This window comes from Rutidosis leptorrhynchoides, chromosome 4, assembly GCF_046630445.1.
Source record: "Rutidosis leptorrhynchoides isolate AG116_Rl617_1_P2 chromosome 4, CSIRO_AGI_Rlap_v1, whole genome shotgun sequence".
Classification (NCBI taxonomy): Eukaryota; Viridiplantae; Streptophyta; class Magnoliopsida; order Asterales; family Asteraceae; genus Rutidosis; species Rutidosis leptorrhynchoides.
Window position 1 is genome coordinate 523,781,827 of NC_092336.1, and position 27,998 is coordinate 523,809,824.

At 33.0% G+C, this 27,998-nt stretch overlaps 1 protein-coding gene across 1 annotated transcript; it reads right to left on the reverse strand.

Annotated features, from left to right (window-relative positions):
* Positions 1–3,483: 3,483 nt before the first annotated feature.
* On the reverse strand, positions 3,484–9,979 carry LOC139844912 (ABC transporter G family member 11). Its single transcript, XM_071835136.1, has 9 exons — positions 9,581–9,979; positions 6,481–6,770; positions 5,925–6,096; positions 5,556–5,678; positions 5,332–5,460; positions 4,964–5,245; positions 4,481–4,753; positions 4,019–4,126; positions 3,484–3,926 (listed from the first exon to the last, which is right to left on the reverse strand). Exons 1-9 carry the CDS (start codon positions 9,977–9,979, stop codon positions 3,585–3,587), a joined length of 2,118 nt encoding a protein of 705 aa, XP_071691237.1. The 3' UTR covers positions 3,484–3,584.
* Between the last annotated feature and the right edge of the window lie 18,019 nt (positions 9,980–27,998).

Below are 27,998 nucleotides of genomic sequence, written 5' to 3' on the forward strand. Positions count from 1 at the left end.
AAACAGGCAAATAATAATCTTTCACATAAAGAAGATCCTCCATTTTACCTTTCCAAACATGATAATTTGAACCATTTAAACTAATCATTTTACTTGTATTAGCTTCCATCTTTCACACAAGTCAAATCAAATAACCTAGCTCTTGATACCAATTTGATGGGAAAATGGTCACAACGGGCAATCTACAAAGCGGAAACAAACTCGTTTGACAAGCATTTCCCGACCCGTATGAACCCGTGAGGAAACTAACAAACAAGCTATATCAAAACCAACCCAAATCAGTCCCCAAATCAGTAGCAAATCAACTAATAACGAATAATCAAGCACACACAATACACGCGAGACTTTTTACGTGGAAAACCCCTCAAAATCGAGAGTAAAAACCACGGGACTCGTAAGCCACTTAAATTCCACTATCATCAACAAGGAGAGCAATACAATAATCCTTCTCTAGATCAACTAGAGGTATACAACATCATCATACTCTTGAACAAGAACAATCAACAAGTATATGAAATAAATAAAGACAAAAGAGGAATAAATCACCCAAAAACTGCTCTCTGCTCCAGCAGCAATAACTCGACCTACAGGCCTTTTTAGACGAATTCAACGGTTGAAAACCTTGGCACTGATGTCAAAAAGACACAGCCCAAAAATGAAGAAGATTCAACGGTCGGATCTCCGGGGATCGAAGGTTTTCTGGACTGCTGTAAGAAGTGACGAAAATTGGGATTTTTTCTCTCTTTTTCTTGAACTCTCTTCACTCTTTATGATGAAAAACAGCTGCAACTTGATGTTTTAAGATGTCCTCCTATGCTTGACCAAGTCAACCAAGCAATGGGCCTAATTTTGTTGGGCTTGGGCTTGTTAATACTTACTCATATTTGGAAACCCAATAACAAAACCCAACACTAATCACAATAAAGACAAGTTGTATGCTATTTTCGCAGCTACAATCTGGCTCTTATGGAGATATAGAAACAATGTTCTTTTTAATGATCCAATGAAGAGAAGTCTTATTTTCGATTGTATTCGTCTTACTTCTTTCACTTGGATTAGGACACGTGGTAGAGTTGATGTTAGTTGGACAAATTGGTTAATGTCTCCTTTGTAATCTTCCTCTAGCTCCTTGCTAGAGGTTTACTTATAAAAGTTTTTAGGTGTTTTAAAAAAATGGAAAATGTAGTATGATAAGAGTACGAGGCGTCCGTGTCTCTTTGTCAATGTCTATTTCAGTGTCGAAAATGGACTTTGAAATTGATTAAAGTGGGGTGTTGTTCGGTGTCAATTTCGGTGTCTATTTCACTGTCGATATTAGTTGTGGACCAATAGGATAATAGAATAATTAAAAAAAATAGTTGAAACCACCGTCGGAGGGGAGACGGTGGCCAACAACCTCGAAATTGATGGTGAGGCGGTATCCAAATTTAGCCAGCGTCAATTATGGACGGTGAAATTGACCACCGGATACCGCGAGCTCTAATACCATCTTAAACTCTGAATGTTACATTTTAAGTTTGTATTACATTGTTTGACTAAATGGGTTTGACCTGGCCCCATGAAGTTGACTATTTTTGTCACACATGTTGGCTATCAAAAGGAAGTTTCATTAGTCCACCTATAAACACTTTGAACTCAACTGACATTACATGAGTGACTCCACATGCACTACATGCCAAAACCAGAAAGTACTGATTTGATTTACTACCTTAGATTTAAGGTACAAGACTTTGTTTATAATACAGTTAGCAGATGAAATTATTGGTATGAAATCACCATTCTAAACAACAAAATATATTGCATTAAAACAATATTTCAAGCATTTAATTACTTTTACTGCCTTCTTTGACTTCTATAAGCAATTGTACTAAAGATTAAATATGTGTTCATATTCCACCAAACTTGATCAGGCATAATGTAGTTGCACTTGCACCAATAATTTCCAATTGCAATGTCTTATAGATTTGGATCAAAGTTGTCATAAAAGTTACTGTAATTAATTGAATATCCACCTACCAATTAACTTATAAGTACCATAACACCATGATGTAATAACTGATTTGCTGGCATGCAGCATACAAAAATGAGATCCTTGATCATGTTAAAGACAAACTAAACAGTAGACTTGTTCACTGTTGAAAAGTTATAAACTTTTCCTTATAGTGTAAGGACCGATTTAATAAACTTTGGAGAATTGTTCAAATCTTTAAATGGAATGGTCCATTACTCCATGTTTCTCTTTAGTCAATTATTTTGAATAAATGAACTGCTATTTTAGCTAGCGAATGGTATGAAATTATATTCTTTTTGTTCTTGTTACATGTTCTTTGTAGTTTAAATTTGAGATATATAGTACTTTAAAACATCCCAATATAGTCTAACAAGAAATCGCAGGTTCAAATCTCACTGACATCATATCTTGAGGTGTTCCGGAAAATGGTTCGAAGATGCAGATCTCGTCTCAATCATCAATTATCAAGACTCTAAAATGATCACGGGATAACCGGGCTACACCCTCCACAGGTAGCTTGAGCTAGAATACCTTATCCGTTTATATAAAGAAGGCCCAGTTCGCCAAGCCCATAAATCCCAAATGTTTCATAAAGCAGGCCCAGTTGAAGCCAATTACTTTCTCTAATAAATCATTTTTAGCCTATCAGTAACTCCTTACAATCACTCTCTTTGAAAATATCGGTAATCATTATAGTATGCTGTATTAATGATGCTCATTATTATAACATCCTACTTCCATTTTTCTTTAACATTATACTTATTATATATTCAAGCTTCTTTCATCCGGTAACTGATCCCATAACTAACCAGACCCTATTAGGTTAGGCTTTTTTTTGGAAGATCCACCTCAACGCATATCCACTACTACATTTCTTCTTATTTATTTAGACCCCTTTATACAAAGGTGTTCTTAATTTAACACGTCTATTTAACATATTTCCACAGTCTACATAGGGCTAAAGACAAGTTTGAATACAATGGAGGGGTTATTTTGGATTCAACGACGCTAACATCCAGTCCAGTTACTTTGATAACCCTGGCCGAGATTATGATCTTGGGAGGGTGGTTATGGCTTGTCCGCCAACCGATAGGTGACGTCGAGAAGCCGTAGGTAAAAACCCTAGTGTATATTGTGTATCTTAATTGTTTGGCTAGCCCATATTTATAAGAGAGAATCATGGTTTTGGAGGAAGACTTAATTGCAGCTCATGGATCAAGCCCATTTATTGGGCCCGATTGGCTACGCACATCATGTATATAGGAGTTTTTTTGATAAAAACTAAAAGCTAAAAGCTCCAAAAAGCTCTAAAAAGCTTTGTGCCAAACATAGCCGTAATGTACTTACTATAATAAACCAACCAATTCAACATAAATTTTTTAATAGATTTCTAATTTGTAACTTCATTCATGCAGAAATAAGCTAATAATTCACAGCATAAACACACAACAAAATAAACAAGTGGTTAGTAAATGTATGAATATGTCTAAATTTTCTCATAGATATACAAAAGTATAATCAGTCTGTCATACGAAACACGATAATGATTTGATTCACCTACAAATTTGTTCATCTACCTTTTTCTATTATCAGCAACATAATTCCTCAACGAAGGCGATTGAGTGAGACCATATGGAGCCACAGTTGTATTCTGACCACCATTCTTTTGCTTCATTCTTTTCCTAGCCAAATAGCCTCGAACCCAAGGGGTCAAGTCCTCATTAATCTTAATCATAAAGAAAAATATGATACGATAGATGATAATCATGCTAAAAATGACACTAAGATCAATCCATTTTGATCTGGTGACTGTGATTTGGAAGACGTATTCCAATATGTATTCTCCTGGGATCTGTGGTAGATCTGGTGTTTGGTTGTCAAACATTAGCCCGCTCAGATCATTTTGGTATTGTCCCTAAACAATAAATCATGTTCATTACACAGCCTTAATAAGAATGTTAATTAGTCATATTTTGTATTTCACAACTTCAAATAAATAAAAAATACCTGAAGAGCCCAAAAATGGAAACTAATGTATGACATAGGGTAACGCCAAACTGGTTTTGGAATATCGTTGGGGAGTCGAAAGTAGCCCGATACCAACATGAATATGCCCTGCATTTAACACGTGTTTTCGTACAAAAAACAGCAACTATGTTTATCAATTGTTGAAGCTAATGAACAGTAACTTATATGTTTTCCTGCTTTTTCTAAAACAATTGTATGGTACTATGGTGCATAAATTTTTTTAACAGCAAACACACACACCCTTTATGTCCACGACGAGACTCGAACCCACAACTTCAAAGTTGATGAGTTACCTTGATACCACTAGGCCATAAGCCCTTTGGTAAATATAGTGCATTAATGGGTCAATCTTTGTTGTATTTTATCTCATACGGGCCAAAAACACTAGCTTAAAAGAAACGGGTCAATATGACCCGTGAGAAGATGAGTTAATGTACGAACCTGGATGCCGGCTCCAATGATGATGCCCATTAGGAAATTAGGAACAACACTAGCTATTGCCATCATGAGACTTTCAACAACTGTGACACTTGCATACAGGCACAATACAAAGAAAAGATAGTGCATAAATCCAGGGTGAAGTCGGACCATATAATAGCAAATTGTTCCCGATATAAATGTGATTAGTATCAGAAAAGGCATCGCAGATATCGTGTTGCTAATCACAAAAGCTGTCACGCCATAGTGACCATTCAGTCGTTCTCTTTGAAATACCTGCACATAATTTATTTATTTTACCCATTGCATTAAATAAATAGATAAGGTTTTTCCACGTTTAGGCTACCCGGGAGGGTATTAAAATAACAGATGTACATGATCTAACTGGGTTATAAAGTGAACATTTCGGACCCAACTACGCTATCTTGGGATGGTTAACCCAATAAAGTAAATAAATTAATAAAATTGAAAACAATCATAACTCACCTTCATATCTTCAACAAATGAAGGAAACCCTCCAATTGACATAAATGTGACAAAACCAAACACAAATGATGCACAAGCTCCTCTTGCTAAAATTGAATTATATCCCGTTCCAACGTTCAAATAAATGGTCCCGATGCAAACAGTAACCAGAACATAGATTATAAGCCGCAACCAATAATAACCAAAGTCCCTTGACATATTGACAAAAGAACGTTTCGTCAACATAAATGTCTGCATAAAGAAACTCGCCTGACTACCACCAGACTCTAGCACCGTTCCTTTCTGCATTCAACCAGCGTTCGTCATTAATTACATCAGCAGTTATTAATTATGAAACCATTAATCATTGTAAAGAATATTGTACTTACAACTTTTGACATCTCCTCAACTTTTTCGTTTGCAGCATAACTGTATTGGGAGGTTCGATAATAATCAGTAAGAGCTCGAATTGCTTCAGCGGTTGTAACTTTCTCTAGTGGATCATCACTAGCTTCAAACTGATCAATACCCAATTGTTAACGACTTAACAGTTTGCTTTACAAATTATCAAGCGAAAAAAGATTAAAGATTAAAAAAATTAATTACAAATTACCCGTAGTTTCATGGATCCTTTGAGAGTTGCCTTCACGTTGTCGAAATCAGAATTGATACAACGTAGAAAATGATCCGACGGGTTTCTTAGAGCAGGGCAAGGAAAACCAGCTTGAGCGAAGAACTACAAATAAATATAATAACCGAAATGGAAACATGTCAAATAGGTAATAAGTTAAAAGTTGCCCAAAGGCATTTTAAATGCACGGAAAAATCATGTACAATTACATTTGGCGCGTTAATGTACAAAAGCCTAAAACTTTTGGAGTCAAACGTCTTATGGTCATCCAGACCCATTTTGACCTATCATGCATGTACCCTCCCCAATTTTGCCACCTCTACAAGATATATAGGAGTAAAGATATTTCACCTCGTAAGCTTCAGAAGCAAGACCGAAATAAACAGTTTTTCCTCCAGACAGCAAATATAAACGATCAAACAGCTCAAAAACTTCGCTACTCGGTTGATGAATTGAAGCGATTACTGTTCTTCCATCTCTCGACAAACCTCTTAATGTTTGAGTAACAAAGAAAGCAGAAGCACTGCATATAAAATAAATATTACCAACGAACAATTAGTGACTTATTCATTAAGACTTTAATTCTTAACTTAAAAGATTGTTTTTTATATCTGAACCGGTTATGTTAGCAATTTTGACCCATTTACTCATAAATGAATCGTCTTTAGTTACATTAAATGTCTAAGGGGCTGTTTACTTTCACATTAATGATTTGTTTCTGTATAGCTCTTAATTCAGTAAGTAAAATTGTTGCTTCTTAGTCACTTAATATGTCACTTGATCTGGAAAATGGTCTTTTGTTTGTAGGACATATATTAACATAAACCTATGCATATAGAAACAACACTTAAATACTTAATACAAAATAAAAGTAAACATATCATACGACTAGTTATTTTTTGTATACCTATCAAGGCCGCTAGTAGGTTCATCAAGAAAAAGCAACCGAGGTCTCATTAAGATTTCAAGCGCAATGCTAACTCTCCGTTTTTCACCACCACTAATACCTCGCAAATGCCAGTTCCCGATTACTGTATCAGCACAATCTTGGAGACCCATTTCCACAATCGTACTTTCGACCAATGCACGTTTGTCAGACCACGCCATCTTATCAGGTAAGCGTAGTCTTGCTGAATAAGAAATCGTCTCACGAACTGTAAGTGTTCCGATCAAGTTATCATCTTGTGTTACATAAGCCTGCAAAAATATCTCATATCATTTTTAACATCAAGAAAAAACCAAGTGGCATATTTCTTATACTGTATTACTTTACATTACCTATAAATTTAGTAGTCTCTTAGTATTGGTTTATATTTTGAACAATAATGTTATGTCATTGTCATAAATAGTCACAATAAAGAGTGATGTTACACTTACATACATATATACTTACTTATACAGTAACAAATTAAAAATATGTTACTCCGTATGCAATTTTGTGACATCAAAAGGGAAAATATTAAAATTACGTAGCAGTTAACACCATACCCAAATTAAAAGAAAATGATTAACCTGATCTCATACTCTAATGTATAAATCCCAGCAGAATTACTCGCTGACTGTTTCTAACCTTTCCCTAACCACCACAACTTTGTTAATTATATATGTATTTTATTATATTATACTCCGTATTATATTATTATTATTATTATTATTATTATTATTATTATTATTATTATTATTATTATTATTATTATTATTATTATTATTAGTAATTATTATTATTATTATTATTATTATTATTATTATTATTATTATTATTATTATTATTATTATTATTATTATTATTATTATTATTATTATTATTATTATTATTATTATTATTATTATTATTATTACTTCTTGTTAAAGGTTTGAGGTTTCAAAGATCAAATTTTATACTTTTAACTATTTAACACGGTTTTTAAGGTGAAATAGATAGATTTAAATTTTCATAAGAAACAAAAAAAATGTAATTTAGGTTGGTATATAGCTTTTGTATCATCGTAATTTATATTTATATTTTCCATAAGAAACAAAAAATTGTAGTTTAGGGACATATTTATAGTTCCTAACATCTTACTTGTTTTTATTTATTTATTAAACTTAAATATGAAATATGAAATTGTATACGGTTAAAGAATAATAACAATTCACTTAAACCTCAAATTAATTAACACACACTAACAGTATATGCCTATCAAATCAAATATCAAATATCAATCAAATATCAAATATATCATATACACCATTCAACATTGACGTGTAAACTACATTATCATAATTTATGGGAACCAAATGCATCACACCAAAATCGTTTCCATAATTGATTGTTAATTAATTAGTTGTCCAAAAAGTCTTCCATCTCAATTAAGTTTCTTATATCAAACCATCCTAACGAATAAATTCATTACATTTTTTTTATAACTATCACAAGATAGTCCAGTGTTTTGGGACCCTTAATTCCTTGCAATATGTCTTCGAATGGACTGCGTACATCAGACTACCGCTTTCGTTTATTATTCTTAAATTCTTATAAGCACAATCCATCCATCTATTGTCCGGTTTGGCTTAGTGGTTTTTTTGGGATGTTAGTTGTTTTGCTTGCAGGTATTTAGTGGGTCTTCTTTTGTATGTGTTTGGTTCCTTATGGTCATTTTTAAGGCCCTATTAGTTGGTTTGTGGGCTTCACTCGCTTGCAATTAGTCAGTCTTGTTAGCTAGGTTTGTCTCGTTTGTTTAAGGGAAATTGTTCAAAATACACTTTTTTTTAAATCTTCAAACAAAATACACTTTTTAAAAAAAAAAATTGTCTTTTTACACCATTCGGTAGACGGGATTTCTGTCTACCACATTTATCTGTCGTCTACTATTATTTTTACAAAGTAGTAGACAGCTTTTTCGTCGACTACTCAATAAAGGTGGTCTACTATATAGTAGACGAAGTTATAAGGCAGTAGACGTAACCCTGCCTTATAACTTCGTCTACTACGTAGTAGACCAGGGTTACGTCTACTGCCTTATAACTTCTCTACTACGTAGTAGACCACATTTGGTTACGTCTACTGCCTTATAACTTCTCTACTACGTAGTAGACCACATTTATTAAGTAGTCGACGAAAAAACTGCCGACTACCTTGTAAAAATAATAGTAGACGAAGTTATAAGGCAGTAGACGTAACCCTGCCTTATAACTTCGTCTACTATGTAGTAGACCAGGGTTACGTCTACTGCCTTATAACTTCGTCTACTACGTAGTAGACCACATTTATTAAGTAGTCGACGAAAAAACTGTCGACTACCTTGTAAAAATAATAGTAGACGACAGATGAAGGTGGTAGACAGAAATCCCATCTACCGAATGGTGTAAAAAGGCAATTTTTTTAAAAAAAGTGTATTTTATTTGAAGCTTTAAAAAAAGTGTATTTTCATCAATTTCCCGTTGTTTAATTCTCGAGTTGTGTGATTGTTTGCGAGACTTTTCGGGTTTGTTTGTTGTGCTTAGTGGTTCTTTCATCCTTTTTTGATTCCTTGTTTCAAAGCTTTAGTTTTCTAAAAGGAAAAAAAATATATCCATCCTAATATCCTAAAAATAAAACAAAAACATCATACTAACTTTTATCTTATAATCATTACAAGTATACATATTACACACACACATATATCTATGTGTGTGTTACTAAAATATCAATCAATAAAGTGTACTAAAAATGAGGAATCTAACCTTATCAAGTTTAAATTTAGGTTAGAACTAGTAATTTTTCCCATAATTAACATCACTACTAATCCATTTCATTAATTATGAAACATATTCATCATACACATATATAAAAAAAGTAGTAGTTGTTTATTAGTATTAATTGTTAATTGTTTAATTTCAACCCAACGGCGTATGCTTAATTAACCAATGGCCTAAGAAATGATAAAATAACAAAATTGTTATTATAAATATAATTTATTATTTATTTACTAAACATATACTGTATTTAACTAAATAATCTTGAATATGAAAAATTATAATGAACTTACAGCAGTGCCAAAAGAGAGTTTAGTTCTACGACCATTGAGGAAAACATTCCCAGAAAGAAAAGCATTGGTTGCAAGCCGACTCGAAAGCGCATCAAGCAAAGTAGACTTGCCTGAACCAGAGGGACCCATGAGTGCAGTAAACGTACCCGGTTCAGCATAACCGGTTAACCCTTCTAACACATTTTGTGTTTCGCCGTTACCTAACGTAACCGTCACCGTTAGATCTTTCCATGCCAGTTTAGCAGATACATCACCAACCATATCAACTGCTACACTTGTGTTGTCTTTCCATATAGACTCACTTAATGGACTTAACCCAATCTTAACATTGTTATTAACATTGTTACTACTATTATTTCCTTCAATTTCGTCCATTAGCTCACTGCTATTTGTTATCATCATGTTAAAAAAAAAAAAAATGTTTTTTTTTTATGTTGTGTTTGATGGGTTATATGGAGATCATGTATGTATGAGATATAAAAAGAAATGAGATTTGAAGTAAGGAAATTAAGGGGAGAATGTTGTGAGGAAGTACAATTAAGAGGAGAAAATGTGATGTGTGTGAGGGAAAGGGTGAGAAGATGAAGGAGGAAATGTTATGAATATGGTTTTTGTTTGACTGCAGGTTACTCGATTGAAAAAGCATGTTTGCAACAACTCAGGGACATATTTATTGTTCCTTTTTATTACTTCCTCATTTCCAATTAAATAATTAAATATGCTAAAAAAATTTATTTAATTTATACTTTGTAATAGTTTAGTGAAATGTGCATTTCTTGTTCCTTCATTTAATAAGTTATTATAATTAATTAACTTGTAAAATAAAGTAATAAAGAGGTCAATCAAATTAAAAAAATTTATCACTTTCGTATATAAAAATTATAAACTTAAAACTTTAATGACTTTTTAAGATTATTTTAAGTATAAGATATTTATTTTGGAATATATATAAATATTAATGTAGATTTTTTTAGACACACACAGTAACATATTTTCTAGTTTTTAGATTTATATATATATGTCATGGGCTAAGTGGATGGGAGCTGAATTGTTTTGTCGCCGACTATTCTCGGTACTGTGATTTTTCGCTTCCATTCGGCTTGATTATTCAAGTTGTTCCAACATTGTTTAGGATGTAGAATATGGGAGTTTTTCCTACAAAATCTTGAGTCTTTCCTTGTGTTATTATGTCGAGTTGTTTCGGGATGTCTAGTTTTATATTTGTGTTAAATCATGTATGGCGTCTCTTAGGTTTTTTCTTTCCCATTGTTTTCGTGATGGTTTTAATAATATAATTGTTGATCTTTCAAAAGAAAATATATATATATATATATATATATATATATATATATATATATATATATATATATATATATATATATATATATATATATATATATATATATATATATAGGGGCAGGATCAATGGGGAAGTAACCAATCGGGGGGAAGCGGGGGGAAGCAATTTTTTTTTTTTTCCGTTTTTTTTGAAAACATTTTTTCCGGCATCACGATCACACAAAAATATGAACATTTAGAAGAGACACTTCGTGATGAATGTTATTATTTAGGCGAGAAAACGATCGACAAAAATAAAATTCAAGATAATATTGTTCGTGAAAAATATGAACGTTTTTTTTTTCCATGTTTTGTGAAGTAAAATTTAGCCCGATTTAGAGTTTAGGGTTTAGGGTTTGGTGTTTTGGGTTTATTCCATAAACCCAAAACACCAAACCCTAAACGCTAAACCCTAAACTCTAAATCGTTCGTGTTAAAAACTCAATCTAAATCATAAATCTAAACCCTAAATCTAAACCCTAAACCCTAAATTTCTAAACCCTAATATCTAAACCCTATAAACCCTAATATCTAAACCCTAATATCTAAACTCCAATAGCTAAAACCTCAAAATACGCTCGAAAAACACGATAATTGTTATATATTACTTCTTCGAGCGTTTTCCCGCCAAAATAAAAACATTTATCACAAAGTGTCTCTACTAAATGTTCATATTTTCATCTCATCTATAATGTTCATGAACAAAGTTTTTTCAAAAAACGAAAAAAAAAAGTTTTTGCTTCCCCCCGCTTCCCCCCGAATGGTTACTTCCCTCTTGATCCTACCACTATATATATATATATATATATATATATATATATATATATATATATATATATATATATATATATATATATATATATATATATATATATTGCGTGATTAATGAAATGGATTAGGCAATTAGTGATTTTAACATAGTTTTCGTTAACTAACTTGAATATCTCAATGTTCGAGTCTTGATGTTAGGAATTTAGTGATTCGATTTATAAAACAATACAAAAAAGAAAATAAAATCTGGGACATGCAAATCACGTCCAAACTTCGCGTTTCGCAATCCGCGAGCTTTAGCTTCCAAATCTTCGTCATGCTTTTTCGAGTTTCAAGCTTGCACCTCGTTGTTCATCTTGACCTCGCGATTTATGAGCACACCTTCGCGATTCGCGAAATGATATCTGCTCCAGATTCGTTCCCTTTTGTTTTGTTTCAACTCAACTCAACAATATCTCACTTTAATATTTTGGACAAAACCCAACCTTTTAACCTTACTTCGAAATATACCATATAATAGCACTCGATCATCTAACTATGACTCCTTTTGATATCGGCGGATGAAACACCCGAATCACGTTGTAATTTCACATCGCTTTCACACGGAGGAAGGAATTCTTTTAACACAAAAAACAAACATCAATGAGTGATAGTCCAATCTCTTTTACTCTTTGGGACCAAGAACTCTATATGGATACAACACCTTCACTATTTTATGAGATCACATGTTGGAGTCCAACCCGACTATAACAATATCATTGCTCAAGCAATCCATTCGTACATTAAACCATTTACCCGATTTATCTTTTCAACAAAGAATAAACTTGCTAGCAAAACACACACGTGGTTCTCCCGATCATGATCTTGTACGAAACCGTGATTGCACTTTTAATCTTCCACTTCACCGCTTTTACTTTCACCATTGAAATAATTGACGACCAGATACAAGTGCACTAATTCAGACAAAGTAGATCTTTCACCCCGAGTTAACTTCCATTGAATGAATGTGCTCTTAACAGTGACTTCTAAAAAAAATCTCATGTTCATCTTCTACGATCAGTCGGAATTTTATTGAAGTTGATCTACTTGAAATCCTGAGCACACTAGTGTAACCGAATCGAAAATCTCGCTTAACGTCCTCCCCAAGGTACCCACTAAACTCCAATTACCACTAGTTTCAATCATTTCCAAGCTCAAACTCGAACAATATTCATAAACAATACTATAAAGCTCCTGCCTCGTAGGATTTTCAACACCTACTCTTCCACCTATCCATTCCTCTAAAGGAATATCAACCACATACATGGTTCTCGTCTTTTACCCATGAACAATAAGCTACTGCCCTTGATTACCAATCTAGATCAAACTTCTCGTGAGCTAGGGAACGAACCGTACATACTTCAATTTCCACCTGAACACCGCGGTGTTTAATGGCTAAGTCTTTAATAGCCGCAACATCGAGTACCCTAGCATCCCTTAGACGAACCCTGCCAGAATAATACCTGAAATTAGTCATCTCGCCCATGTACGGAACAACATGAAATGAGGAACCATAATCCAACATCCAGTACCCGGCAAGAACTCCCTCATAACACATCAGCGCATCCTCAATCACTACAGCCGTTGCGCTCCCTCTTGAATTCTCATTCGAGAATTGCGACTTGAAGTGACCCACCTACTGATAATTCCAACACGTCACATTTATACTTCATGATAGTTGTCCTACTTCTCCCTCGACCCCTATCTAAAACACATCGTACCGAACCAGAATTCCCACCCGGATCTTTCAATCTGATTCCTTCAATGCGAATTAAATCTCGAATCCTCTCATATGTTAGCTTAGTAATTCAAGATGAACCACTAACTGTTGTCACTGTACCAGACCAACAATCGGGTAATGAAGACAAGAGAAACAACATCTCCAAAATAGGAAACAAAAATTGTAACTTGTATGTCACGTCCAAACTTTGCGTTTGCTATATATGCCTCCCAATACGCAAGCTTTAGTTTCCAAAGCTTCTTCTTGCATTTTCCCTCTTAAATCTTCCACCTTACTGGTAATCTTGGCCTCGCGATCTGCGAGCACACATTCATGATTGCCGAAGTAATGCCTAGTCCAGATGCATTCCCTTTTGTTTTGTTCCAACTCTTCAACTGAACATTTAATGATCTTATAAAGTTTAAATCTAACAACATATTTTGAGGATACCAACAAATGACTAGAAACAATTACGGGATAACCTGATTAAACAATGTAAAATCTATGTTTTTACTCACGTCCTCAAATAGTCTGGAAAAAAAATAATCCGTTAACATGGTATTTTTAAATAATATATATATATATATATATATATATATATATATATATATATATATATACATACATACATACATACATACATACATACATACATACATACATACATACATACACACACACACGCGTTAAAGATGTGTGTGATGACCCGGAAATTTCTGACCAAATTTAAACTTTATCTTTAAATGATTTAATGTTTTCGACACGATAAGCAAAGTCTGTAATGTTGAGTCTCAAAGTTTTGGAACTATATTCATGTAATCAATTATTCTTTTACTGTTCTCGAAGATTCACGAACAATATATATATAACTTAATGTGCATATATATATATATATATATATATATATATATATATATATATATATATATATATATATATATATATATATATATATATATATATATATATATATATATATATATATATATATATATATATATATATATATATAGATTTCAAGTTATTTAGTAAACGATATTAACATTCGATTATTGATTCGATTAATATTTAGATAAGTTAACTAAAACGTTTAAGATGAACCAGTAAAACACTAATTTGCTACAGTATTTTCGAATTGCTACAGTACCCGAAAAGCTACAGTGTTTTCGAAAATCACTATTTGCTACAGTAAAAAAACTTTGCTACAGTAACTTTGCTACAATAAAACACTATTTCAAAATGAAAATGTATATATTATATATATATATTAACAAATAGCGAGACGATGATTTATAGAAGTAAATTACCAAAACACTCGAAAGTTTAAGATATACTTTGAGTGGTATAGTTTATGGATAACTTAAGGCTATATTTTGACAAAGGTACGTGACACGAAACGTAAAATGCAAGTTTTCTAAATGTACGAAAGAACGTTCGAAAAACCGGAACCGGGACATAAGTCGAGTGATGAAGTACGACTTATCAGAACTAAAATTACAAATCAACTATGCACGTGAATTTAATATAATATATAATTAATTATATAAATTATATATATTATATATATTATATATTAATATGTCGAAAAGCTAAATGTTAAACAAGATGTGAGCTGGAAAATGTTACCATGCGATCGCATGGGAAATGATCATGGAGATCATGCGATCGCATGGCAGTATAATTCAGGCCACAAGTATAAAAGCTCGACTTCTGATTCAATTTGCACACATCTTTCTATCTCTCTCGTATTATATATTATTATTATTATTATTATTATTATTATTATTATTATTATTATTATTATTAAGATTAATATTATTATTAATCTTATTATTATTAGTATTATTAATTAGTATTATACATAAAATACTACGACGAGGTCATGAGCGTGTCACTTTCAAAATGGGTTTCGAGCGGGATAAAGCTAAGGAAATTATGGGTTATAATTATGAAGGTTATGGGTAATATTCGCAAGTCAAACCTAGTGTTTATCATCTCCGTTACGTCTACATACTTTCCTACAATATTGAATCTCAATATTGATACGTTGAGATCTACGGTTATTTGGTAATCCGAGTTTCAGTCACATTTTGGTGAACGACTTTATATGCTGCTAAGGTGAGTTTCATTTGCTCCCTTTTTAATTGCTTTTGCAATCTATATTTTTGGGCTGAGAATACATGCACTTTATTTTAAACTCAATGGACACAAGTACATACTAAATTCTACACCGAGTTTGAACCGAAAATCCCTTAGCTTTGGTAACTAGTAACTGCCGGTTATAAGAACTGGTGGGCGCGAGTAGTTATATATGGATCCATAGGGCTTGACATCCCCGTCTGTTCCAGGTATAGAAACCCTAGCCTGAACTATAAAACATACGTATGCTATTTGAGGTTAGTACACGTTGGTTTGCGTGTATTGTACATGTTGGTTGCATGTATGTTAAAACAGGGGTACTTATTATATAGATGTTAAAGTTTAGTTACCAGGGTGCTCAATCTTGTAGAATATTTTGATAAACATTTCTGGATGAAACAACTGAAATCTTGTGGTCCACCTTTATATACATATTATGCGAAACACTAAAACTATGAACTCACCAACCTTTGTGTTAACACTTGTTAGCATGTTTATTCTCAGGTTCCTAGAAGTCTTCCGCTGTTTGCTTATATGTTAGACAAGCTATGTGCATGGAGTCTTACATGGCATATTTATCAAGGAAACGTTGCATTTACCAAATCATCATCATGTATCTTATTTTGACTGCATTGTCAATGGAAGTACTATTGTAAACTATTATTTACGGTGATTGTCTATATGTAGAAATCATCAGATGTCGAAAACCTTTGATTTAAATATTCAATTATGGTGTGCCTTTTAAAAATAATGCAATGTTTACAAAACGTATCATATAGAGGTCAAATACCTCGCAATGAAATCGATGAATGACGTGTTCGTCCATATGGATTTGGAGCGATCGTCACAGTTGGTATCAAAGCGTTGGTCCTAGCGAACCAGGTCTTGCATGAGTGTGTCTAACTGATAGTTGTTAAGATGCATTAGTAAGTCTGGACTTCGACCGTGTCTGCATGTTAAAAGTTTTGCTTATCATTTCTTGTCAGAAATTACATGCTTATCATTCTTAAGTCTAGACACGTTTTCCTGCATTTATTGCATAAATAGTGTATAGACAAAAATTCATATCTTAGCGTATCTGTTACTGTAAACTTTTCCTGACACCTTCCGAAAATTTCTCCGTGATTTATGGAATTTGATATTATATATACATATGTAAATTATGTATTGAAGAATACCAAACTAAATTCAATAATCTAATTCATATCAAAAATCATCTCCCTAATTATACAAGATGGATTCCGTATCTAGTTCAAATTCCTTAAACTCCGACAGCTATTCCGATATGGATATTCACCTAAATTCCGAAGACAGTGTAACCGGAATGGATCAACCAATTAGCCATCACCTATTCTGGATGAATTAGGGATGGGTTCGTAGTCTACTTAATCATTGGAGACAAGAAGAAGTTGATCCCTTCCATCCACCACACTGCCCTCTTGGCGAAGAACCTGAAGCACTTACCGGCGAACCTGTTCGAGACACCATTTTCTCTCTCATTTCCAGAGTATCTCGTCACGATAATATACTATCTCAAATTCTGAATCTTATTCATTCGCTCGTCCGAACCGCCAATCATCCCGGTGTAGTAGAAGAAGTCAACGAACTTCGTGCTCGGGTAGTGGCTTTGGAGAATATGGTGCAAAGGTTACAAGCACCAGCAACATCACCGGCATCAACAGTACCACCGACAATAACACCAACAGTACCATTACCACCACCAACAACATCCGCATCGCAAACCTCAACTTCACAATCTGTTCCACGAGCATCTACGTCATACGCACCGTAGTTACCAAGAAATACCAGCAACAATAACCGATGAAGTATTAACTCATTTCCCCTGAAGAAATTTTATGTATATTTAATATATATAAATTTTGAAATCAAAATAAATCTTTTCGTACTAAGCTATTACATGTGAATCTTAACTGGTAGGTACTACTCAGTTAGTTCATATTACTAATATGCAATGATGTACATTCTTCCTTAACAACTTAACCATTGTTAACTACAATCTCTGTTTCAACCCAATGAATTCCATTTCATAATAAACCAAGTGTATTAATCAATTACATAATTGATTTTACATTTTCAATTTCGATATACTCGAAACTTTCCAGAAAACATCATTTGTGCCTTGAAAGGTTCACAAAAATTCCACGAGCACCAACATCCTTCACCGAGGAATATCAATAAGAATAAATAATGAAGTGTTGATTTCATTAGTGAAAAACTCCGCAAAGATTATGTAATCTTTAATGTTTTAGAGATTAATCATTTCTAAGTCAAGCCGAAAATCAAATGAGCTTAATATGATATTAACTCATTAAATCCGTATTACATCTGAAGAAATACTTGATGTGCGTAGAGGTGTATATAAAATAGTTATAATTTTTACAACGAAATACTATTAAATACGATACAATTTTACACAAGATATTTATTTATTTATAGAATGGATATACCTAAACCTTGATACAACACTTATAGGCAGTGTTCCTAATCGTACAGTAGTGTAGTTTTTAGTAAGTCCGGTTCGTTCCACAGGGAAAATTAAACAAGCTTAACGCTATATTAGTTTTAAATTTATAAAAATACAAATATATATATAAGTAATATTATTATTATAAAAGGGGGGGTTTTACCGTTTAATGACCGGTTTGTCGATTTTAAAACTTTAGTCGCAGTTAAAACCTAATGTAAAATATAAATATAACTTAATTTAAAGCATAAAGTAAATAACGATAATGAAATTGCGATAAATAAAAGTGCGATAAAATAAAATTGCGATAATTAAAGAGTACGATAATTAAAAGTACAATTAAATAAAATGACAATAAATAAAAGTGCGATATTTAAAAGTGCAACTAAATATGAAATAAAAGAATTATGCTTATTTAAACTTCCATAATCATGATGTTTGACGTGTTGATTTTAGTTTATTCCCATGGGTTAATTGTCCTTTGTCCTGGATTATTCGATATGTCCATACGGATTTGTCCATAATAGTCCATCAGTCATAATCATAAAATGCGGAAGTCTTCGCCAAATTATTCTTATTCCCGAAGTCAAATATTCCAACTAATTGGGGATTCGAATTGTAACAAGGTCTTAATACTTTGTTTAATGAATACACCAGGTTATCGACTGTGTGTAAACCAAGGTTTTACTACTTTGTTAACAATTACACCAATTACCCTTGAATGTAATCCACCCATGTTTCAATAAGTCTATTAACTATTAATCCAGTTCCGTGTCCGGTAAGATGAACAATTATTGGTATTTATAGATATCCCGCCCACCGTGCCCAGTCAAGCGTATGTGGTTATATATAAATACGTCAAATTATAAGTCTATATATTAAATTAACGAGGTATCATTTAGTTAATATAAAACCCATTAATAGCCCATAGTCTAATTTCCACAAGTGTCGTTCTTTTTTCCAAACCCCAATTATAGTACAAAGCCCAATTATCCAATTTTAATATTCAGCCCAACATCATGATTACTTCGTTTTAAATAAGCATAATAATAACTTAGCTACGAGACATTAATTTAAAAATAACATTAACCATAACTTACAGTGATTAAAAATAGCGTAGCATTACACGGACAGAATTTCGACTTACACCCTTACAACATTCGCTAACATACCCTTATTATTAGAATTTAAAATTAAAATTAAAATATAATATATATATGTATATTTACGTATATAGATAGAGAGATGGATGGATATATATTCTAAAAACTGAGCCAAAATACGCGAATTTATAGGACCAGACCTGATACTGCTCACCATGTGATCGCATGGCTTTTTACCTTCCAGGCCTTTCGATCGCATGGATCCTTTTTCCAGCCCACATGTTGTTGTTTGCATTCTGCCGAGAGTTTATATAATAATATATAATATATAAATAATTTATATAATTATTTAAATATTATATTTTATTCTTGTGCATAGTAGACTTGTAATTTTTAGTCCGTTACGTCGAGCGTTGAGAGTTGACTTTGGTCCCGGTTCCGGATTTTTGAACGTCCTTGCGTATAATTTAATATCTTGTACTTTGCGTTTTGCGTCTTGTACTCTTGTAATTTTGAGACGTTTCTTATCAATAACTGGAACCACTTTGATTGTATTTTGTACTTTTGAGCTTTTTGGTCGTTTGCGTCTTTAATTTGTCGAATCTGTCTTTTGTCTTCACATTTTATTATTTAAACGAATATCACTTGTAAATAGAACAATTGCAACTAAAAGCTTGTATTTCTTGAGGGATAATGCTATGAAATATATGTTCGTTTTTAGCATTATCAAATATTCCCACACTTAAGCGTTGCTTGTCCTCAAGCAATATAGTCTTGAAATAAAAATACTAGAATCACTTCTTTATTCTTCACACTTTGTACATCAGTGATTTCTATACGGCGGTATAAACAATGGTAGTAACGATGTGGTTTACAGTCCCACATGACTATAAAAATTTATATCCTTTAAGGAAATTAGATCTTTATGAAAACATTTGATCTTTTGAAAATTTAATCTAGCTTTTACCCTAGATAAGTTTTCCGGAATAACCCTTCACCTGTGTTTGCGAAATGTTTTTGTGGGTTTGGTGGGTTTCAAATTTTAAAATTTAGCTCAAAAATTGCGGTTTTGTGTCACCCACTTGCTAACCTTGTATTTGGAAAGCAACACGTCCAGTATACTTGCTCCGTATATTACCTTTCGGTAAAGTACCGTCCGGTTGTAAAGGAAAGCGTTGAACAAGCAACTGTTAAGGCAATGTCCCCTGACATGCTTTTAATTATGGTCTATAACGTGTCAGATGCAATTACTATCCTTGGTAGGAGCAATAGTAAAGCTCACCCTTATAATTTTCTTCGGTCTGGCACAAGGTCTTGTCTTTGACCATGCTATGCAATCACCGTTCTTACGGTTGACACCCGATTTGGTTCAGGTCACCTAATGAATTCCAGGTGAATTCCTAGGATTTTATGTTCAATGGTAATGAACGCATTGAAAATAGGGTTTTCAGAAAACAAATCGGTTTTAATTTGATCAAAATATTTTCTCGTTCAAGCTTGAGTTTAGATATCATTGAATTCCATGAGTTTGTAATTCTCAATCTTTAAGGTCAATCTCAAGGATTGAGTAATATCAGTCTTAAAAGCTGATTTTTGATCTTTAAGGAGATTATCCTTTCTGGGGGTCTGATTTATTAGTCTTATCCAGCTAATTTGCACGGCGTCCTCCTCATTTTACAAGACAGACCCTCTCATGGTTAGGATAAGACTAGGGCTGTTCTTTATTATCAGAGAATACTAGATTCTAATACAACTACTGTTTTACTAGTATTTTTAATTGTAACCAAATGTTTAAATTAAATTTTTTTTTAAAAAAAATTCCGAAAGAATTTAACCTCTTCCCACACTTAAGATCTTGCAATGCCCTCATTTGCAAGAAATCAGTAACAATTTAAATTATTGAGGGTGATTAGCGTAGAAAATTGATTAAATTTTACCAAAGTTTCCAAACATATTGGAGTTTGTTTTAAAAGCAAAGATTTTTGGTTTTTTTTTTATTGTTTTTGGCATACTTTAATTCAATAAGATTCAAAATAATGATAATAAAAGTTCTCGTCCCTCCCTTGGGTAGAGCAATTTCGGTTCAACGACCTAGTTTTCAACTCACGACGAATTTTAAAAATCATATTTTTAACTTAGCGAAATAAAGTAAATTTTTATTTTTAAATTCACACCAAACTTAAATTTAAAATGCATAAAATTAAAAATTCATATTAAAAATTCACACCAAACTTAAATTATATTTTTGTTTTTATACATACAAACTTATATTAAAAATATTAATTTTTCAAATATTTACAATTTTAAATATATTGATTTTAAAAAGTTTACAATAATATTTTAATATTAATTTTAAAAATAAAGTAAAAATAAAATTAAAAATCTTTTTGATCTTTTATCCCACTTTAATCAATCAAATATTATCAAAAATATACGCCCCTCTTTTCGGTAAAGTAATTTCGGCTATATTACCTAGTTTTACTCCTGGCGAATTTTTGAAATATTTTGGGTTGATTGATTAAAGATATTTATACCTTAAGAATAAACGGTAAATTTCGCAGTGATGTAGTAAATTTTTGTATGATATCAATAATTTCGGTCACAAAACCTAATTTTATTGAATACTAATTTAATACTTTATAGCGAACGATTTAGCGTTTATTACCAAAAGGTTAAAAATAATAAAAATAGAAATAAAAACTGTACATACTTACCTGTGAAATAGAATTCTTAGTGACCTGCTTTAGCCCACTCATAAGATAGTCGGACTAATTGGTTTTCCATAGCTACATAGGCGTAACCTCGAGCATTCAACGTTTTTTCTTCGAAACATATGAACGGTCCATCTCTGCATAAAGTAACGAATTCGGTATTGGAATATGTCTGATTCGTCGAGCATTTTCCTTCGTGTGACCATTTTCCGCATTTGTGACATCTTTCAAGGTGTCGTGCTCTTCTTTTTGCTGCGGATTTTGATTTTCCTTTACCAAACTGTAGCTTATTATTTTCGTTCCTGGATTCTTTTCTTACTCCGTCCAATTTACCTCTGATTAATGATACTATTTCACTTGGAAGAGTGTCATTATTACGTTTAGTGATCAAATCGTGTAGCATTAGACCATGGTTTAATTCACACGAAGTCTTCATCTCGTAAAACCTAAATAAAAATAAAAATTCAGAATGGGGGGAGAAGACTAGTTCTTTAGGGTCTGCTAGGGAAAGACCATTCGGATTCCATTCTCGAGAACTACACGAAAACAGAATATCTAACTCTAACAGAAATACATATTACTCTAAAAAGATTCGAACCTCCCCACACTTAGTTGAAATTGTGATTAACGTTATTTTCAATTGGATCATCAACAACTTGTATATCTTTGACTTTTACTTCAATCCATTTGTTGATTTCCTCCGTAACTTTCACAAATTCAACTAACATCGCCTTTTCTTTTGGCGATAAATTGGATATTAATCGGTTACATAACATAAAGTTTCCCTTAATCTTAGCATCGTGAATCTGTTTATAAAGTTTCTTCGTTGAACTGTTAAAAACGGGTTCATCTAATTTCTTATCATCAACGGGGTTCTTTGTGATTGGATCATCATTAAGTGTTTCTTCATCTTCCCCACACTTATGCGTTTTTATTGGTTTAACAGTTTTGGTTGGTGGAGATCTAAACTTTTGGTTCACAAAGGTGATCGATTTATCACCATCCCTAAGTGTCATTCTACCTTCTCTTACATCAATGAATGCCTCGGTGGTTGCTAAAAATGGGCGACCTAAAATTAGAGGAATATCAAGGTTTTCCTCCATATTAATCACTATGAAGTTTGTAACAAAGGTCAAACTTCCCACGTTAACAAGTAAATTATTTGCTATTCCAACTGGGTGTTTAATGGTTAGGTCAAATGATTGAACACCTATTTTGGTTGGTTTTAATTTACCCATACCTAATCTTTTGTATAACGAAATAGGCATAATATTTGCACTTGCTCCTAAATCTGCGAGTCCATTATATACAGCACCATCATTAAGCAAGCAAGAAATGATAAATTCACCTGGGTCTCCTGCTTTAGTAAGTCGAGTTGGTTTGTAAACCTTTTTCGGGTGTTCTTTTCTTGGTTCTTTCACTTCTATTTAAACTTCTTGTTCACATTTTTCTTCGTTTCTTGGAATGGGAGGTTTGTATAAGAATTCTTCTTCATCACTCCAATTTGAATCCTCCCTATTTTCCAATTTTGATTTTTCATATGTTGTTGATAACATATTTATGTTTTCATTTTGAGGGTTTTCTTGGGTGGTGAAATTATGATTGACTTCATTGTCAACTTCCATCGGACCATGTATGTAATGTTTAACTCTGTGACCATTAACTTTAAATTCAATCCCATTTGAATTTATTAACTCTATCGTTCCGTACGGGAAAACTCTTTTGACTATAAATGGTCCAGACCATCTTGATTTCAATTTTCCAGGAAATAGCTTGAATCGTGAATTGAAAAGAAGAACTCTGTCTCCTTCTTTAAATTCTTTTAAACTTCTGATTCTTTTATCATGCCATTTCTTCGTTCTTTCTTTATAGATTAACGAATTTTCGTATGCTTCATGTCTTAATTCTTCTAATTCATTTAGTTGACTTAATCGTAGACGTCCGGCTTCATGTAAATCAAGATTACATGTCTTCAAAGCCTAAAATGCTTTGTGTTCAATTTCTACTGGAAGATGACATGCTTTTCCGTAGACGAGTCTAAAAGGTGTGGTTCCAATTGGAGTTTTGTAGGCTGTTCTAAAAGCCCAGAGTGCATCCTCCAATTTCATGGACCATTCCTTCGGATTTGATCCTACGGTTTTCTCTAGAATACGTTTTAAATCTCGGTTGGTATTTTCAACTTGTCCACTTGTTTGTGGATGATAAGCAGTGGAGATTTTATGAATTACTCCATATCTTTTAAGAACTTTCTCAAGTTGATTATTACAAAAATGAGTACCCCGATCACTTATTAAAGCTTTCGGTGTTCCAAACCTTGCAAAAAGACGTTTTAAAAAGTTGACTACAACTCGTGCATCGTTAGTTAGGAGAGCTTGTGCTTCCGCCCATTTAGATACATAATCAATGGCTACGAGAATGTATAGATTATTATGAGATTTTGGAAATGGACCCATAAAGTCAATACCCCAAATGTCAAATACTTCACATACTTGAATGACATTTTGTGGCATTTCATCACGTTGACTTATTTTTCCAGCCCTTTGACAAGCATCACAGGATTTGCAAAGAAGGTGTGCGTCTTTGAAAATTGTAGGCCAATAGAATCCAGCATCGTAAACTTTTCTTGCTGTGAGCTGAGGCCCATAATGCCCTCCTGTTGGTCCTGGGTAACAATGGTTTAAGATTTTACTAGCTTCTTCTCTGAATACACATCGGTGTATTATTCCATCGGGACAACTTTTAAACAAATGTGGATCTTCCCAGAAAGAGTGTTTTATATCACTAAAGAATTTCTTTCGTTTTTGGTACGATAATCCTTTTTCAAGGAATCCACATACTAAGTAGTTTGCATAGTCTGCAAACCATAGAATTTCATTATAATCTATCTTCAATAGATATTCATCAGGAAAGTTGTCTTGTATAGCCGATTCATTTAGAACTTCTAATTCGGGATTTTCAAGACGAGAAAGATGATCAGCTGCGAGATTTTCTACTCCCTTTTTATCTCGGATTTCAATATCGAACTCTTGTAAGAGTAAGATCCAACGGATTAATCATGGTTTGGCATCTTGTTTTGAAAATAGGTATCTAAGAGCAGAATGGTCAGTATAGACCACCGTTTTAGCTAGAACGAGATATGATCGAAATTTGTCAAAAGCAAAGACAATAGCAAGTAGTTCTTTTTCAGTAGTTGTGTAATTCGTTTGTGCTCCTTGAAACGTCTTACTAGCATAATAAATAGGTTGAAATCGTTTTTCAATCCTTTGTCCTAAACTGGCTCCCATTGCAAAATCACTTGCATCGCACATAAGTTCAAACGGTAAATTCCAATTTGGAGTTATCATGATCAGCGCATTAGTGAGTTTTTCTTTAAGAATATTAAAATATTTGATGCATTCATCTAAAAATATAAATGGAGCATCCTTTTCTAGGAGTTTATTCATATGAGTGGCAATTTTAGAAAAATCTTTTATGAAACGTCGGTAAAAACCGGCATGTCCTAGAAAACTCCTAACTCCTCTAACATTGGTGGGATGTGGAAGTTTAGCAATTACATCTACTTTAGCTCTATCCACTTCAATTCCTTCCTTTGAAATTTTATGACCAAGAACGATGCATTCTTTAACCATGAAATGACATTTCTCCCAATTAAGTACTAGATTTGATTGTTCGCATCTAATAAGCATTCGTTCAAGATTAACTAGACATGTTTCAAAAGTATCACCGAAGACTGAAAAGTCATCCATGAAAACTTTCATGCATTCTTCTATCATGTCGTGAAAAATCGCCATCATGCACCTTTGAAAGGTTGCAGGGGCGTTGCAAAGTCCAAATGGCATGCATTTGTAAGCAAAAGTACCATAAGGACACGTGAATGCGGTTTTCTCTTGATCCTCGGGTGCTATTGGAATTTGAAAATATCCGGAAAAACCATCAAGAAAACAATAGTAACTATTTCCGGCTAATCTTTCCAACATTTGATCAATGAAAGGTAAGGGAAAGTGATCTTTTCTGGTGGCTTCATTTAATTTTCTATAATCAATACAAACACGCCATCCTGTTACCGTCCTAGTAGGAATAAGCTCATTTTTCTCATTTATGATGACAGTCATGCCACCCTTCTTAGGTACGCATTGAACTGGGCTTACCCATGGACTATCAGAGATTGGATAAATTAAACCTGCATCAAGCAGTTTAATGATTTCTTTCTTAACAACATCTTACATATTAGGATTTAGTCTTCTTAGGCGTTGAACATACGTTTTATGACCTTCTTCCATAAGGATTTTATGTGTGCAATACGAAGGACTTATTCCTTTAATATCATGAATCTTCCATGCAATAGCTGGTTTATGAGCTTTTAACACATAAATGAGTTGAGATTTTTCATTTTCAGTAAGAGAAGACGATATTATTACAGGTAATTCAGATTCACCATGTAAATAAGCATATTCCAAATGGTTTGGAAGTGGCTTTAACTCTAATGTCGGTGGTTCTTCTATCGATGATTTATATCGATATCTGTCTTCTTCTTTTAGCATTTGAATTTCTTCTGTTGTTGGTTCATATCCATTAGCCATAAGTGTAGCTAACATTTCAGTTTCATCAATTGGTTCAGTTCCTTCTCCTAAAGAACATTCTCCTGTTCCTTGTAATTCTGGAAATTCTTCTAACAATTCTACATGTGAATCTATGGTTTGAATATAATAACATGTATCATCTGCAGATTGCGGTTGTTGCATGGCTCTATCAACTGAAAAGGTAACACTCTCGTCCTCTATACTTAGGGTCAGTTTCTTACCAAACACGTCTATTATTGCTTTGGCCGTGTTTAAGAATGGTCTTCCTAATATGAGAGGTATTCGAGAATCTTCTTCCATGTCCAGAATAACAAAATCTACTGGAAATACTAAAGTACCAACTTTAACTAGCATATTTTCCATTATCCCTCTAGGATATTTTATTGATCGATCGGCTAGTTGTATACTTATTCGTGTTGGTTTCAATTCTCCAAGGTCTAGTTTAACGTATAATGAATACGGCATTAAATTTATACTAGCACCTAAATCTGCCAATGCTTCTATTGAACTAAGACTACCCAGAAAACATGGAATCGTGAAACTTCCTGGATCAGATAATTTTTCTGGTATTTTATTCAATAGCACTGCAGAACAATTAGCATTCATAGTAACAGCCGAGAGTTCTTCCATTTTCTTTCTATTTGTGATTAGATCTTTTAAGAATTTAGCATATCTAGGCATTCCTGAAATCACATCAATGAAAGGAAGATTGACATTTATCTGTTTAAACATATCCAATAATTTGGATTGCTCGGCTTCAAGTCTCTCTTTTCTCATTTTACTCGGGTAAGGAAGTGGTGGTTGGTATGGTTTAACATAAGGTTTAGCCTTAACTGTGTTATCTTCATTAACCTTTTCAACTATCGGTTCTTTTTCCTTATCTTGTTCAGATTGTGGTTCTTGTGGAGTAGGAATAGCTTCATCAGAAATTACAGGTATTTCAGGTGGTTTAAGTGTAATACCACTTCTTGTGGTAATAGCTTTAGCTGTTTCATTTCGGCGGTTAGCATTTGTATCACTAGGTAAACTTCCCGGTTTTCTTTCACCTATCAACCTTGCTAGGTTACTTACTTCTTGTTCCAAATTTTGAATAGAAGCTTGTTGATTTCTAAATGCTTGAGCATTTTGTTCATTCGTTTGTTTCTGAGATGTGAAAAATTGTGTTTGAGAATCAACTAGCTTCAACATCATATCTTCTAAATTTGGCTTTTATCATCGGTTTGTGGTGGTTTATTTTGAAAAATAGGTCTTTGCTGGTTGTAAGTATTGTTGGATACTTTTTGATTGCTAGGACCTTGTTGGTTGTTGTATGGAATATTTCGTTTATAATTCTGGTTTTGATTGTAGATCGGTCTTGGCGGTTGATAATTATTCTGATAATTATTTCCAGGCCTTTGGTTTATGTATGAAACATTCTCTCTTTGTTCCATTGTTAGTTCAATACTGAGACAATCTTTTGTCAAATGTGGTCCTCCACACTGCTCACAACTAATTCGTATTGAGTGTATATCCTTAGTCATCTTTTCCATTCG